We start from the raw sequence: 13,506 nt of genomic DNA on the forward strand, positions 1-13,506 counted from the left end.
TAATTCCTTCAGATCTAGTGCGTTTTTGCCCTATGTGGATGCTATTTCCTCGAAGATAGGCCGTATTCTTGAGAAATACTGTGTTAAGGTGATTTTCCAGCCCCCCACGAAGAATGCAGCTTTACTCTGCTCTGTGAAGGACAATTTACGGCTTCGTAAAGCTGGTATGTATCAGATTCCTTGCGGAAATTGTGAGAAGTCATACATAGGTCAAACAACACACACCGTTCATGAGAGGTGTGTGGAGCATCAAAGATACACACGCTAATTACAGCCAGACAAGTCAGCTGTGGCCGAACATTGTATTGATAGAGGGCATTCCATGAATTACAGTGATGTGAAGATTTTAACAACCACCTCTTCTTTTTGGGAATCTGTCTTCAAGGAAGCTATAGAGGTTAGATTAGCTAATAATAGGAAGCTATAGAGGTTAGATTAGCTAATAATTTAATAAGTAGAGATAATGGTTTAAGAATGAGATTTTCACTCTGCAGCAGAATATGCACTGATATGAAACTTCCTGGCAGATTAAAACTGTGTGCCTGACCGAGACTCGAACTCGGGACCTTTGCCTTTTCGCGGGCAAGTGCTCTACCATCTGAGCTACCGAAGCACGACTCACGCCCAATCCTCACAGCTTTACTTCTGGAAACATCCCCCAGGCTGTGGCTAAGCCGTGTCTCTGCAGTATCCTTCCTTTCAGGAGTGCTAGTTCTGCAAGGTTCGCAAGAGAGCTTCTGCAAAGTTTGGAAGGTAGGATACGAGATACTGGCAGAAGTAAAGCTGTGACGAGCGGGCGTGAGTTGTGCTTCGGTAGCTCAGATGGTAGAGCACTTGCCCGCAAAAAGGCAAAGGTCCCGAGTTCGAGTCTCAGTCGGGCACACAGTTTTAATCTGCCAGGAAGTTTCATAATGGTTTTAATTTGGACAAAGCATGGAATCCGGCTCTTGGGGTAATTAAACTTCACAGAAGTAGTCATGGTGTCACCGCTGCCGATCACATATCGATAAGCGAATCTAATGTCTGTACGCCTACACCACAGGCGGCACATGTGTAAGTGTATTTCTCTGCCACCGACTAGCATCTGTGACCCGCATGCGCAGTAATGCCACGGTGGAGCATATAAGGCCGTGCTTGGCATCTTGTTGTCAGTCTTGTGACTCAGTCTGAGGATGACTGGACGATATGCGGCCAAAATATCAGTGAAGGAAATTTAATGGACTATTCATTACGCCACGAGAAGTTGAAAATGCACAAAAGAAAATTTAATTATAGTAAACTTAAGAGGGCATTAGGAAATGAAAACTGGGAACCAATTTACAATGCATCAAATGTGAATGATAAATGGGAAAACTTCTATAAACTATACAATAAAACTTTAAATTAACCATGTCCTTTAGTAAAACAGGTAAACAAAGCTATTAATTTCAAAGCTGAGAATTTCCCTCCTGAAATCACTGAACTGAGAGAGAACATTCAAGACTGTTACATACTCTTTGGAAATGAAGTCCCATCCTTCTTGATAGAGTGTAGGGGAACAATGCAGGAGACCCACACCGTCGTACTAGGCAAGGTCCTAATGGAGGTGGTTTGCTGTTGCCTTCCTCTGACCGTAATGGGGATGAGTGATGATGATGGTGAAGATGACACAACAACATCCCGTCATCTCGGGACAGGAGAAAATCCCTGGCCCCGCCAGGAATCGAACCCGAGACCCTGTGCTCAGGAAGCGAGAACGCTACCACGAGACCATGAGCGGCAGACACACACTCTTTAGAGATACTAAATTACAATACTCCTTAACAAGACAAAACTGCTCAGAAAAAAACACAGATTGCTTGATTAACCTAAAAACTCATAACTATACCTATCAAATATGCAACTCAACTTGTGTTAGGCATAATCCATATCGCTTCAGGCAGGGGGTTTACCTTCAGAGTCTTGGATGTTATTGAATTTAGCATCTGTTAAAATTCAGGAGTAAGTAAGAAACGCATTTTTTGTTGTTGTCTCCAAAAACATTCCTGCCCTGAGATACAAGTCTCCAAAGATGACACTGCGAACACCAGTTTGAAGATGCAAATTTTGGAAATTTTTTTAAAATGCTGTATTTCTGTAACAGATTAGAGTCTTTTTTTTTTTTTTTTTTTTTTTTTTTTTTTTTTTTTTTTTTTTTTTAAATGCCAATCCAGAAAAGTTACAATTTTTTCTGTTGATTAGTATCATGTAGTACTATATTCTCTGTAAAGAAGAGCTTCCACTTCTAAGTTGGACAAGTTTTATTTAAAAAAATAATTTTTTAACTTTCAAGGGTAATGTATGTATTCACTGAAGTTGCTTCTTACTAATTTCTTTGTTAGAATGTTTATTTCTTATCACTTTCTTTGTTGCAATTATTTCTTTTCACTTTCGTTGTTGCAGATATTCCTTACACTTTGTTGTAGTTTCTGTCAGTTTCTTTGTCGTGGTTATTCATTGCAGGTTTCTGTATTGTAGTTGTTCAGTCCTAATTTCTTTACTGAAGAGGCTTCTAAGAAAACTGAGACCATCCAGTGAGTTCTGTGTCTTCGAGAGGACTTTGCCAGTTAACACAGTTGCAGAATGTTATGTGAAAAGGACTATCTGAAATGTCTTCTGACTGGGGCCACAGGAGAGTAAAGTGTGCTGACTATTCACATATCCATAAAAGAGCGATATACAAGACAAACAAAAAACAGACTTTGTTCACATTGGGAATAAGTGCTCTCATTTGAAGACTCTGTTTCAAAGTGAAGATTTTCCAGTGATGACTTTTTGTGTTCTACATGTTTTGACAGAATAACAATGATAGTATCTGAGCAAGGTGAAGCCTCCCATGGTGCAGATTTGGCATCAATAGAGGAAGACTTAATACCCTAAATCAGTGAACTACAGAGGTATGTGTCAGTCCTGTTAAGAAACTGAGGTCTGTGAAGTCGAATCATAAGCTTTATGCATCAAGAAAGCGCAGACAAATTACTTAAACTATGGATGAATACACTACAGCAAAACTGACCGCACTCTTCAAAGTAGAAATTTCATCTTCAAAAGAAAATGAACCAAAGCACTCTTGCACTTCTTGCCAGGAATTTTTCACAAATATCAATTCAGCTTTTCAATACTGTGCATCCTACAGTGAAAAGGTGCAAGTTTTAACTATTATTCCAGAGACATTTTCAAAGAAAACAATTTTGAACCATGTTCCATCAGTATCAAAGTGCATGGCAGACATATCAAGAAATGTGAGTTTAGTAAAAGGAGCCTTTAGAAGACCAGATGCCTATTATGGTCATCCTGTAGATGCAGCTCTAGTTCAAATAGTGCAGTCATTTTATCTGGAAGATGAATGGGTCTGTTCTCGCCATAGTGCCAACAAAAAAGACACTATAACTGCAACAGTTGAAAGTGAAAGTGTTGTGAAAGTGAAGAAGTACATGACTCCCAGTATTAAAGAAACTTTTGCAATTTATAAGAGCAACTATACAACTCCACAAATTGGAAAATAAAAATTTTATGCACTACAACCTAAGTGAGTAGTTCCACACCCACCTAGACATGTCTGTTTACGTGTGTACTGTGCAAATTTTGAACTTTATCTGGTAACTTTGAAGAACTTTCTGGAGCATGTGACATATGACAACTTGGACAGGCGTGTTAAGTCATTAGTCGTCTGTGACATGAAGTGAGAGACTTGTTTGTTTCAAGAATGTGGTGACTGCCCTGGAAAGGGAGGACTGTCTTTATAGACACTTGGCCTGGAAGATGTAGCACATCTCTGTAGAAATTACATATGCGATATGGCAGGAAAAATAAACTAATTAAGAAAAATGTTGCCTTTGACAGTTTCATTGTAGAATTTGGTAAGTAGTCAGTGAAAGCAGTAACACACCAGCATCTGAAGAAATTGCAACAACAACACATTGCAGAAGTGAAAGAGTGTGTACAGGCTGAAGAACTATGTTTAGTGCTTCACTGTGAGTTTGCTGAGAACTTGTCTGTAATTCTCCCATATGAAGTACAAGGGACTCGTTGGAGTAATGACCAGGTTTCAATTTTTGCAGGAGTGACATATATTCAAAACAAGACCACAAGTGTCGCACTTATAAGTGATGACACAGGACATGACTCGGCACATGCTTTGCTATCAATGTGCAAAATTCTTCAACTGCAAACAGGGGTAGAGAAGATCATCATTATTTCTGACGGTGCTCCAAGTCATTTTAAAAATCATTAGCAGCTGTTTGAGTAAGTCACTTGTGCCACCTGACTGGGTATACAGTGCTACTGGTCACAGGAAGGGGTCTTGTGATGGTGTAGAAGGCCTGCTGAAGCACCATGCTACAAAACATAATTGTTTCCCTAACAAATACAGCTGTGATTCAGAATGCTGAGGATTTTATGAGAGTCGTGAAAGCTTGCACATCCACAACCCTCATTCTTTTGTCCAAAGAGGAAATCAAAGAATTCCGTAAGCAGAAAAAAGAAGAATGGTCCAAATAAACTACTCCTGTGAAAGGAATTCAGAAGACACACTTTTGGACTCAAAGTGATGGGCGAACTCATATTGCATGCACTTTAAAGAGCAAGAAAGAAGAAATTTTGTGCTGGATATAGGTTTCCAGCTGAAGGACAGCAACAACACCATCAGTGCTCATTTCCTGTTCACAATGTTTTGAAGATTGCAAGTGCCCCAGTTTCTATTGGTTCAACAGGAAGGCATAACGTATATCAAAGGAAGATACTGAAGCAGGGGAACACATTTTTATTTCATTGACTGGCCAATTTCAGTGCAAAACAGAGAGCACAGAAGTTGTATAAATTGAAACCTTTAAGCCTTTGGACCTTTCACATACATTTTGGAACCATTTATAATGCTTGAAAAATGAGTCTCTTACTCATCTTTCAAAACTAAAATTATATTAAATAAGGCTAGGTTTTGATTTTTATGAGCCTGTTATGTGATAATGTGGTAATAAAACAGGTTTTATATATGGAATAAAATTCAATTGTTTATAAAACCTGTTCAACTTAAAAGTGGAAACTCTCCTTTTCAGGGAATGTAGAACGATATAGTACTAATCAACAGAAAAAAAATCAAAATTTTATGGATTGGCATTTTTGGAAAAAAATCCATAAATTATTAAAAATGTTCAGAGTGCCATAGTAAAAGAATTTTGACAAGTCAGTCCAAATGGAGGCTCTCTTTGTAATCATAAATCAATTATCTTTCAAATAAAAAAATTAAAAAAACAACCAAATATCTAGAACTGTTTTAAAATTTTGCTGTATTCCAGAGCAGAAATTTTTCTGGAGAACACAAAAAAATGTGTGTTCCTTACTCAGTCCTTCATTTTAACATATGCTAAATTCAATAACATCTGAAACTATAAAGGTAATATTTTTTCGTAGCCTGCCTGAATTGATATGGATTATGCTGTTAGTAAAACAGCCTGAAAAATAATGTATAAAGACTGTGGGAAACAACAGTCACATTATTACACCAGCAAGACATTAAATGAAAATGACAACATAAGAAATGACCCAAAAGAACTGTGTGAGAAATTCATACAGATGTTTAGTACAATTGGCGCAAATGAAACACACGACTGGGCACGCAATTTAGATGTTACAAATACTGGCCAATTATTTTTCATCCATAACATAACTGAGAGGGTCTGCCTAGCAATCATTTCAGAACTTCAAGCTAAAACGTCTTGCGATTGGGATGAAATTTCATCTAAGCTGTTAAAGGAACACAGAGGAGAATCAGTAAAGCCTCTGACACATCTCATGCATGTCCTCCTTTGCCATGGAGACTTCTCTGATCTTTTGAAAACCACAGAAATCCTACCGGTGTATAACAGAATAAAAACTGACATCAAAAACTATAGGCCAATATCATTAACTTCAGAGCTCGGAAAATCACTACAGAAAATATATTAAATCAATTTGAGGCATATTTCCTCAAACATAATTTGTTCAACAATCCACAAGTTGGTTGTAGAAAATGAAGATCTACTGTAACAGCAGTAGCAACTTTTATACATTAAATATTAAACAAGCTAGATGAAGGAGACAAGGTATCAGGCATATATACTGGATATGAGTATATCTTTTGGTACTGTCGATCATACAATTCTACTGCATAAATTAGAAGCATACAGGAGAAGAAGTGTAGCCTTACAACTACTTACCTACCATTTGAAAGACAGAAAACAATGTGTCAAGCAACTTGCAAAAGGAATGAAATCCACAAGATGCCTCACTGTGGTGTGCCGCAAGAAAGTATATTGGGGTCTTTTCTGTTTCTTGTGTATGTTAATGATTAACTGAACCTCAAAACTGCAGGATTGTGAGCTATGCTGATGACACATCTTTTGGCAGCTGGATCCGTGATACGCAAACTTCTATGAACAGTAGTGAAATGAATTTTAATTTTCTGTCAAGTTATCTAATGGCAAATGAGCTACTTGTAAATAAAGAGAAGACAGTGACAATGCAATTTCTGCTTAGCTATAACCAGAACATAAATAGTACTCAACTTACAGCTCAATTGCCCCTTAGCCCCACAAACAAACACAATTTTTTGGGTATAATTGCTGATAAACACCAGTTATGGAAAGAACGTACAGACCATATTTGTATGAAAATCAGTACAAATGTATATCTACTGAAACACTTAATTCCACAATGCAATAGATGAAATTTGATGTTTGTTTATACCGTTATAAAAGAATGTTCTGAAAATATTGTCTTGCTTTTACCTATGAGCACCTGAACACATTTTCTCTGCTAAATTACAGAAGTTATTAATTAGCTAGTATTGTGGCCATGGGAACATGCGTTTGGGTGTCTGTGTGTGTAAATGTGTGTAATATTGGTGGGAAAAAAATTAAGTGCTCGAACGCTAGTGTGAATGCCAATTTCTGTTATGTGCTACTGTGCTCCACATATCTAACTGCTATAAGTGAGAGGCTGCCTTTATCTAATTTTAGGTAACGAACATACCAACTCCTTGTGAATATATCTAGACTTTCTAAAACCTACTCTTAATACATTGATGTCACAGCTTCATAACGTGCAGCAACAAGCTCTTCAGTAGCTCTACTTATTATTTAAACCTTACTTTTCTTGACTACACGATGCTTTATTAAACACACAAAGTTGACACTTGGCGCAATGTCTCATGGGAGCGACTGTAAATGGGAAATGCCTTTACAGCTGCTCCCATCAGCCACCACGCCGAGTGTCAACTTTGTCTACGCGTATAATAGTTCCACTTGGGATCCAGGTTATTCTATATGTTACACTCTACAAGCCACTGTGAAGCACATAGCAGAGGGTATGTCCCACTGTAAAAGTTATTAGGGCTTCTTTCCGTTCCATTCATGTATAGAGTATGGGAAAAAATGCCCAATCTAATGTCTCTATGCGTACATGCTGTAATTAATCTAATTTTATCCTCACGAACTCTTTGGAAGCAATACGTGGTTCTTCAGTACAGTTTGTTTATTTTTAAAAATATTATTATTTATTCATCCATGGATCATACAATAATGAGACAGGATTTGTCGTCATAAAACAATGATAATAAATAGCTCAAATATATAGAAAAATTGAAAACATAAGGATATTTTTATAAGGGTAGTACACGTGATTTGGCTGAGTCCTTGCTGAAGAAACCGTCCTGGCATTAGCCTGGACTGATTTAGGAAAACCATGGAAGCCTAAACCAGAAGGAGTTGACAGAGCAAATTCCATGCTCCTGAATATGAGGTCAGTCTCTTAAAAATAGCACCGCACTTTCAGTTGGTCCCTGTTGTAAATTATTCTTTTGTTCAAACACAATTTGCACCACTGCCTTTAATTCAACAGGTAGTTGTGGTACAGTGGTCACAAATTCGCACAGGCAAATGTTTTGAATACACCCAATCTATTACAATGGTGCATTTGCCACTATGTAATGCACACGAATCACACAAAGTCCCTCTGGAGTGCAAAAAGTTTTACACCAGGAAGAAATACTACACCATATTGACAATGATCCATGCTACAGGAAACTAACAATACATGGAAGAACATGGGAAAACAATCCATGGATATTTTACTCCTAAATAAACACAAACCTGTTAGCTAGTTTAGGAGAGTGTTATCAGCTACATTGTATGTTGCATGCAAGGCAATCATTACTGAAACTGACATGTTCACCACCCACGAGAATTGTCTCATTTTTGGGTCCATGGAACGAAAACTGAATCTAATCTAATCTAGTATGTTCAGATACCAGGGAATGTACTTCTTGGAATAAACATACTCCCTTAAATATTGTTAAAGCATCTGACAAAAGGAAAATAATCCTATGGGTGACAATGACCATGAAGTTCATAAATGAAGAGCAATAATTTTAAAGCATAATATACTATGTACCACAATGGGCATGTCATTCATATTTCCTATGCGAACAGCTTGAAGAAGAGTGTGAAGAACTTCAGGTAATGTCTTTTACGGTGTTAGTCAAGTGTAACAAGAAAAATGAAAACATTCCAGAATATTTTAGAAGTGTATTTATTGGAAAATATAGCTAGTGGACATTTTTGATTTGGCTCAAAGCCATAAAAAATATCACAATGGAGAAATATTGTAAATTAAGGCACACAAGAAGAAAATTCTGAAAGGACTGACAATCAGTTTTAACATTTCGAGCACTATGCTATTAGCTCATTTGCCTAATGCACTTTTCTCCCTTTTTTAAATATATTTTTATACTCACTATATCAGAGAACGCAACAATAATTTTCACTGTTCAATTGCACAGATTTGATTTGTTCAGAACTGACTGTAGACTGGAAAAATATGTGTCAAAAAATTATTTAATAATACACTTGTGTCATTGATACAGGGGACGTACACTATGTTTATCCTTCAGACTCTGTGTGTAAAATTATGGCTTATTTTTATACCATGATCTCCAAACTGAATGCATCTACTATTTGGCAAGGTACAATAAAAAAACAAATAATTATATTTTGACAGTGCTCCTCACTGCTTGTAAGCATCCCTGCTTCTGTCAGACCCACATTCTTAAAGTTGGCCTGTAGAATTTCCTTTCACGCACCATCTCCAAAACACCTACACAACCAAAGCGTCTCTGCAAGTTATGTTATTTTTAGTGGTATATAATTTTGAGAACACAATCAAATCAATTTGTTGTTACCCCACTAATTAGGAGAAAAGAGTATGTGACAGATAACAGATTACAATTTACTTGAACTTGGAGCAAGACAGTTCCAGATCTTTGAGAAATATGGAAAATTGTCTTCCAAAAAACTGTTACATTGTTTGCCTCATATAAGACACACATAATCATATTAAACACACCATCCACTTCAGTTTCCCCATCTTGACATAGAAATGATATATCACAATGTGCATATTTTAACCTCTGCCTACGTTTATAAGGCAGTCATACTTGGTGAATCGTATGTGTCTCATCCCAAACACCTAATACATACACACACAAAATAATTACATGTAATATGATAGTTCTATTGCTGTTAATAAATTTTTATGTTATGTCAACACCTCTGCTTTGAGTTACGCTGTGTGTAATTTACGGATCATCATCATCTGTTAACATTTAGAGTACATGCCTTCATGACACTAAAAGACCACACTCCAGTCCCTTTTCATCACATTTATTATTCCTAAACTTTCATTTAGCAAGTTCCTACAATTTGACACTATTCCTCATAGTACATTATTACTCCCCAAAATTAAATCATCGATATTTTTTGGAATTTTGTATGTATTCTTGAGCCAGATCCTTTTCAGATAACATGAGTTCCACACCATTGATTTTGAATTACACAGTAACTTCGAGAGAAAGGTATCTTAGTGCAGTCCTTATAATCTACGAGTTTGTTAAATTTTGCATCTTGTAGTTTAAATTATACGATGACAAATAATGTGTTTTTCATTTTTTCGCACTGTTTTCTCTTATTTCAAAATGAAATAAAGGCCAAAATCAAGTGTAGTTTAGGAGAGTGGTAGAAGTAAACTGCATAGTTTTTATACGTCAGTAGGCTTCCTGATACTGTAGCACAACGAATCGAAAAAAACGGTGCATCTGGGATAGATCTTTAACTTTCCTGTATCCTTGAAACTGTGTAGAAAAACTACCGAAATAAACATCTCAAGGCAACAAGTGAACACTTGAAATATAGCATGTTACAAATTATTGTCTACTTTCTGTTGAAATCTACAATTCTAAAACAAAATAGCAAAGTCAGCACTGTACACAGAAATAACGTCTGACGTCGATCACTAGTATTCATACATATAAATGAAGATGTCATTTAGTCACAGCCTCATAACTTACCTAATGCAGTTATCGGGATCGTTTTTACAATCGGTGTTACACCGAAACCTCTCCCAAGACAACCACCCCATAGGGGGTGTGCGAGCCAGTCCATTTTCAAGTGCTTCGACGAATGTCAACACCAAGCACAACACTGCGCACACCGCATCACGATTCATGATGCGTTACACTACCTGAAAATAAGAGATGTCATATAGTTTGTTTCACTCGCGCACCGTCTTCGCACACCACCGCTCACCGACTGACTGACTTTATGTAACTACGAGCAGACTTGGCGGCTGCTGCAAGCGGCCGACTCCCACCACTGTCAGCATTCAACCTCACTTTCACCAGTCGGCCCCGTTCCCCGACGAAAAAAAAAAATGTAACTACGGCAAGTCTGACGCTTGTCAAGCCCAGAAAAACGACTGTAATACTTCGTGTCGATCAATCTTGCCCCGTTTCCCCCACGAACTGAATTCAGAAAGCATAATAAAATCAATTTCCGCGAAAAGTAAATACAATGAAACAAGGAGTTTACACTAACACTTACTGCAACAGTTTAAACCACGTCCAACAATAATTTACAGATTAGGCATACTTATTGTCACTGCTGTCGTTTGATTCCGATTTATGTATTTTCATATGACATCTTATTTCTCCGTGATGTCATTGCTTATTTTTACATTTGTTTCTTTTTATTTTTCTAATGCATCTCAACACATGTTTATCTTGTACGACTTCGCTGACTGACATCAAAATAAACAAAAAACCGTATTTCATGTTGTCAATAGCACCAGAGATAACATGATCTCCACTCGAAAAACGTAGCGTTGGTAGTAAGCTATCTCGTGTCGAATTTTTGTGACCGAGTGGTGTCTCCTATGACTGATTTATTTTACCAGATTTTAGTTTAATTTAATGTTCATAAGACGGAGGAAGGTAAGCACGACGCAGGAGGCGCATAGCAGTCTAAATATTATGCATCGACTTTATATAAAGTACGCGTCATAGTTGTATTCCAAACAACCCCACAACTCCAGATTGCAGGCCTGAAATGAAACCCACACGTATTTCACAATTTTTTTTATCACATTCAGAAGTAACGGTTATAAATCAACAGAAAATAAGTCTTACTCCAAAATCTGCTACGCTTGCAAGGATTGAACAGGGCACTCCATTGGTCGTTTTCTCGTTTCCACAAGATCAGTTCACAAAATCAGCGTTTACGAGGCTATAAGTAGCCTACTACTCCGTGAAGCTTTCTTTTGACAGAAGAAGAAACACTATGGATCACAAAAGACACAAAATAAACAAAATCACGTCGAATTGATGGAACACCACCAACAGAAACCAGCTATTGCACCGTAACCTGGGGTGAGTAGGAACACGTAGGTGAATAGAGACAAAAACTGGAAAAATTTAATTAATGAAACTTCACTTTTTTTCGTTTTCTCGTGTTTTCGTTTAAAGTGTTGGATCAATGCAGTTAACATGGCCAGCCTGTTGTCTGCAAAATGTTTTGCTGCAAAAATCATGTTTTTATGATGTTGGCAGTTATTTTAACCTGCTTTAATCTGCACTAAATTTTTATACTTCTAAACTGTTGTATGATGTTAGCTAGTGACTGGATTTACGTTTTACTGGAGTTATATCTCAGTTCATTGTATTTTGGGGTGAGTATTTGTATCCAATAAATGCAATGGCGGAGCACCTGATATTGCAAAATCAGTAACGGACAAAAAAAAATGGTGATAAAGAATTAGAAGAACAAAAAAGCCGTAATTCAGCAATGGAGAAAAAGATGGCGCTGAAATTTAAAAAATGCAAAAAATAATCCATTTCAGTACGTATCCTAATGCATTAAGTAATTTTGATATAGAAAGCAATTAAAAATCAAATACTTTCCTGGTGGTTTTATGATTGATAAATTACATAATAAACAAAAAAAGTACTCTGGAATAGTTAATTTTGACACATCTGATTATGTTGGTACTCATTGGATATTCTATTATAAAAATAAAGATAAAAAATTGTGTTTCTTTAATTTGAAGGAAATATTCCTGAACAACTGGTTAAATATCTTGGCTCAAGTGAGTTGTACTGCAATACACTGATGTCCAAAATTAAAGCAACAGACGGTAAATTTGCAAGGTTGCGTTTATTTTCGCACAAAACAGTATAAATAGGTGATAGTAGAGTGGAAACAATGTAAAGAATACACAACGTAAACGACTGCAACATGCATAACAGTAGACAAAACGTTTCTTCGTTTTTTCCAATTTAACGGTTTGCACACACATTACGACAACTGGTTAATGTGCTCAGTCTAGGGTGCGACCACTTCTGGCAGCAATACAGGCATGACAGCTACAGGGTATGATGTGAATAATGTCGTCAATCTCATGTTGAGGCAATGACGCCCATTCCTCCTGCAGAGCTGCTCACAAGTTCTGAAAAATGGCTGGTGGAAGCTGACATGATGTAACCCATCTTCCCATGCATTCCACACATGCTCTATGGGATTCAAATCGGGAGAGCGAGCAGACCATGCTATTTGTGCAATATCTTCCATTTCCAAGAAACATTAACCACCTGTGCTCCATGAGGTCGAGCATTATCGTCCATCAATGAGAAGTCTGGGCCCACAGCCCCTCGCAACAACAACACATGAGGTTTCGAGATCTCGTTACAATACCTGACAGCAGTTAAATCTTGCTGATTCACTTGCACAATTTCATGAAGAGATGTTCGTGTGGTTAACATAATCCCTACCCACACCATTAGGGACCCTCCCCGGTATTGGTCTCTTTCCACAGTATTTGAGTAATGAAATCGATTTCACATTCCCTCCAGATGCGATTCCGTCGAGAATCACTCTCCAGACCACTCAGGGACTCATGTGTGAAAAGAACATTAGCACCCTGTTAGACCATCTAGGTGGCATGCTGACATTTCCACTCTAGATGTTCCCTTCTGCAAAGACATGTCAGAGGTATGCAACCAGCAGGTCTCTGACAATAAGGGATACTCTTCCAGAGTCTTCTGTACACCGTTTGCCTCGATACAACACGTCCAGTGGATATTGCAGGGTCAGATGCTAGTTGCTGTGCAGTTCCAAGGCGGTACTA

General features: G+C 37.5%; 1 protein-coding gene across 1 annotated transcript in view; it reads right to left on the reverse strand.

The window, feature by feature from the left end:
• The window catches only part of LOC126094709 (alpha-N-acetylgalactosaminidase), a 97,293-nt gene extending 86,211 nt beyond the window's left edge, over positions 1–11,082 (reverse strand). Inside the window, exons 1-2 of the mRNA XM_049909242.1 lie at positions 10,929–11,082; positions 10,397–10,569 (exon numbers count right to left, since the gene is read on the reverse strand). Coding sequence (XP_049765199.1) covers positions 10,397–10,554 — 158 coding nt within the window. The 5' untranslated portion in view covers positions 10,555–10,569; positions 10,929–11,082. The remainder of the gene's footprint in view (positions 1–10,396; positions 10,570–10,928) is intronic.
• Between the last annotated feature and the right edge of the window lie 2,424 nt (positions 11,083–13,506).

Source organism: Schistocerca cancellata, chromosome 8 (assembly GCF_023864275.1).
Source record: "Schistocerca cancellata isolate TAMUIC-IGC-003103 chromosome 8, iqSchCanc2.1, whole genome shotgun sequence".
NCBI lineage: Eukaryota > Metazoa > Arthropoda > Insecta > Orthoptera > Acrididae > Schistocerca > Schistocerca cancellata.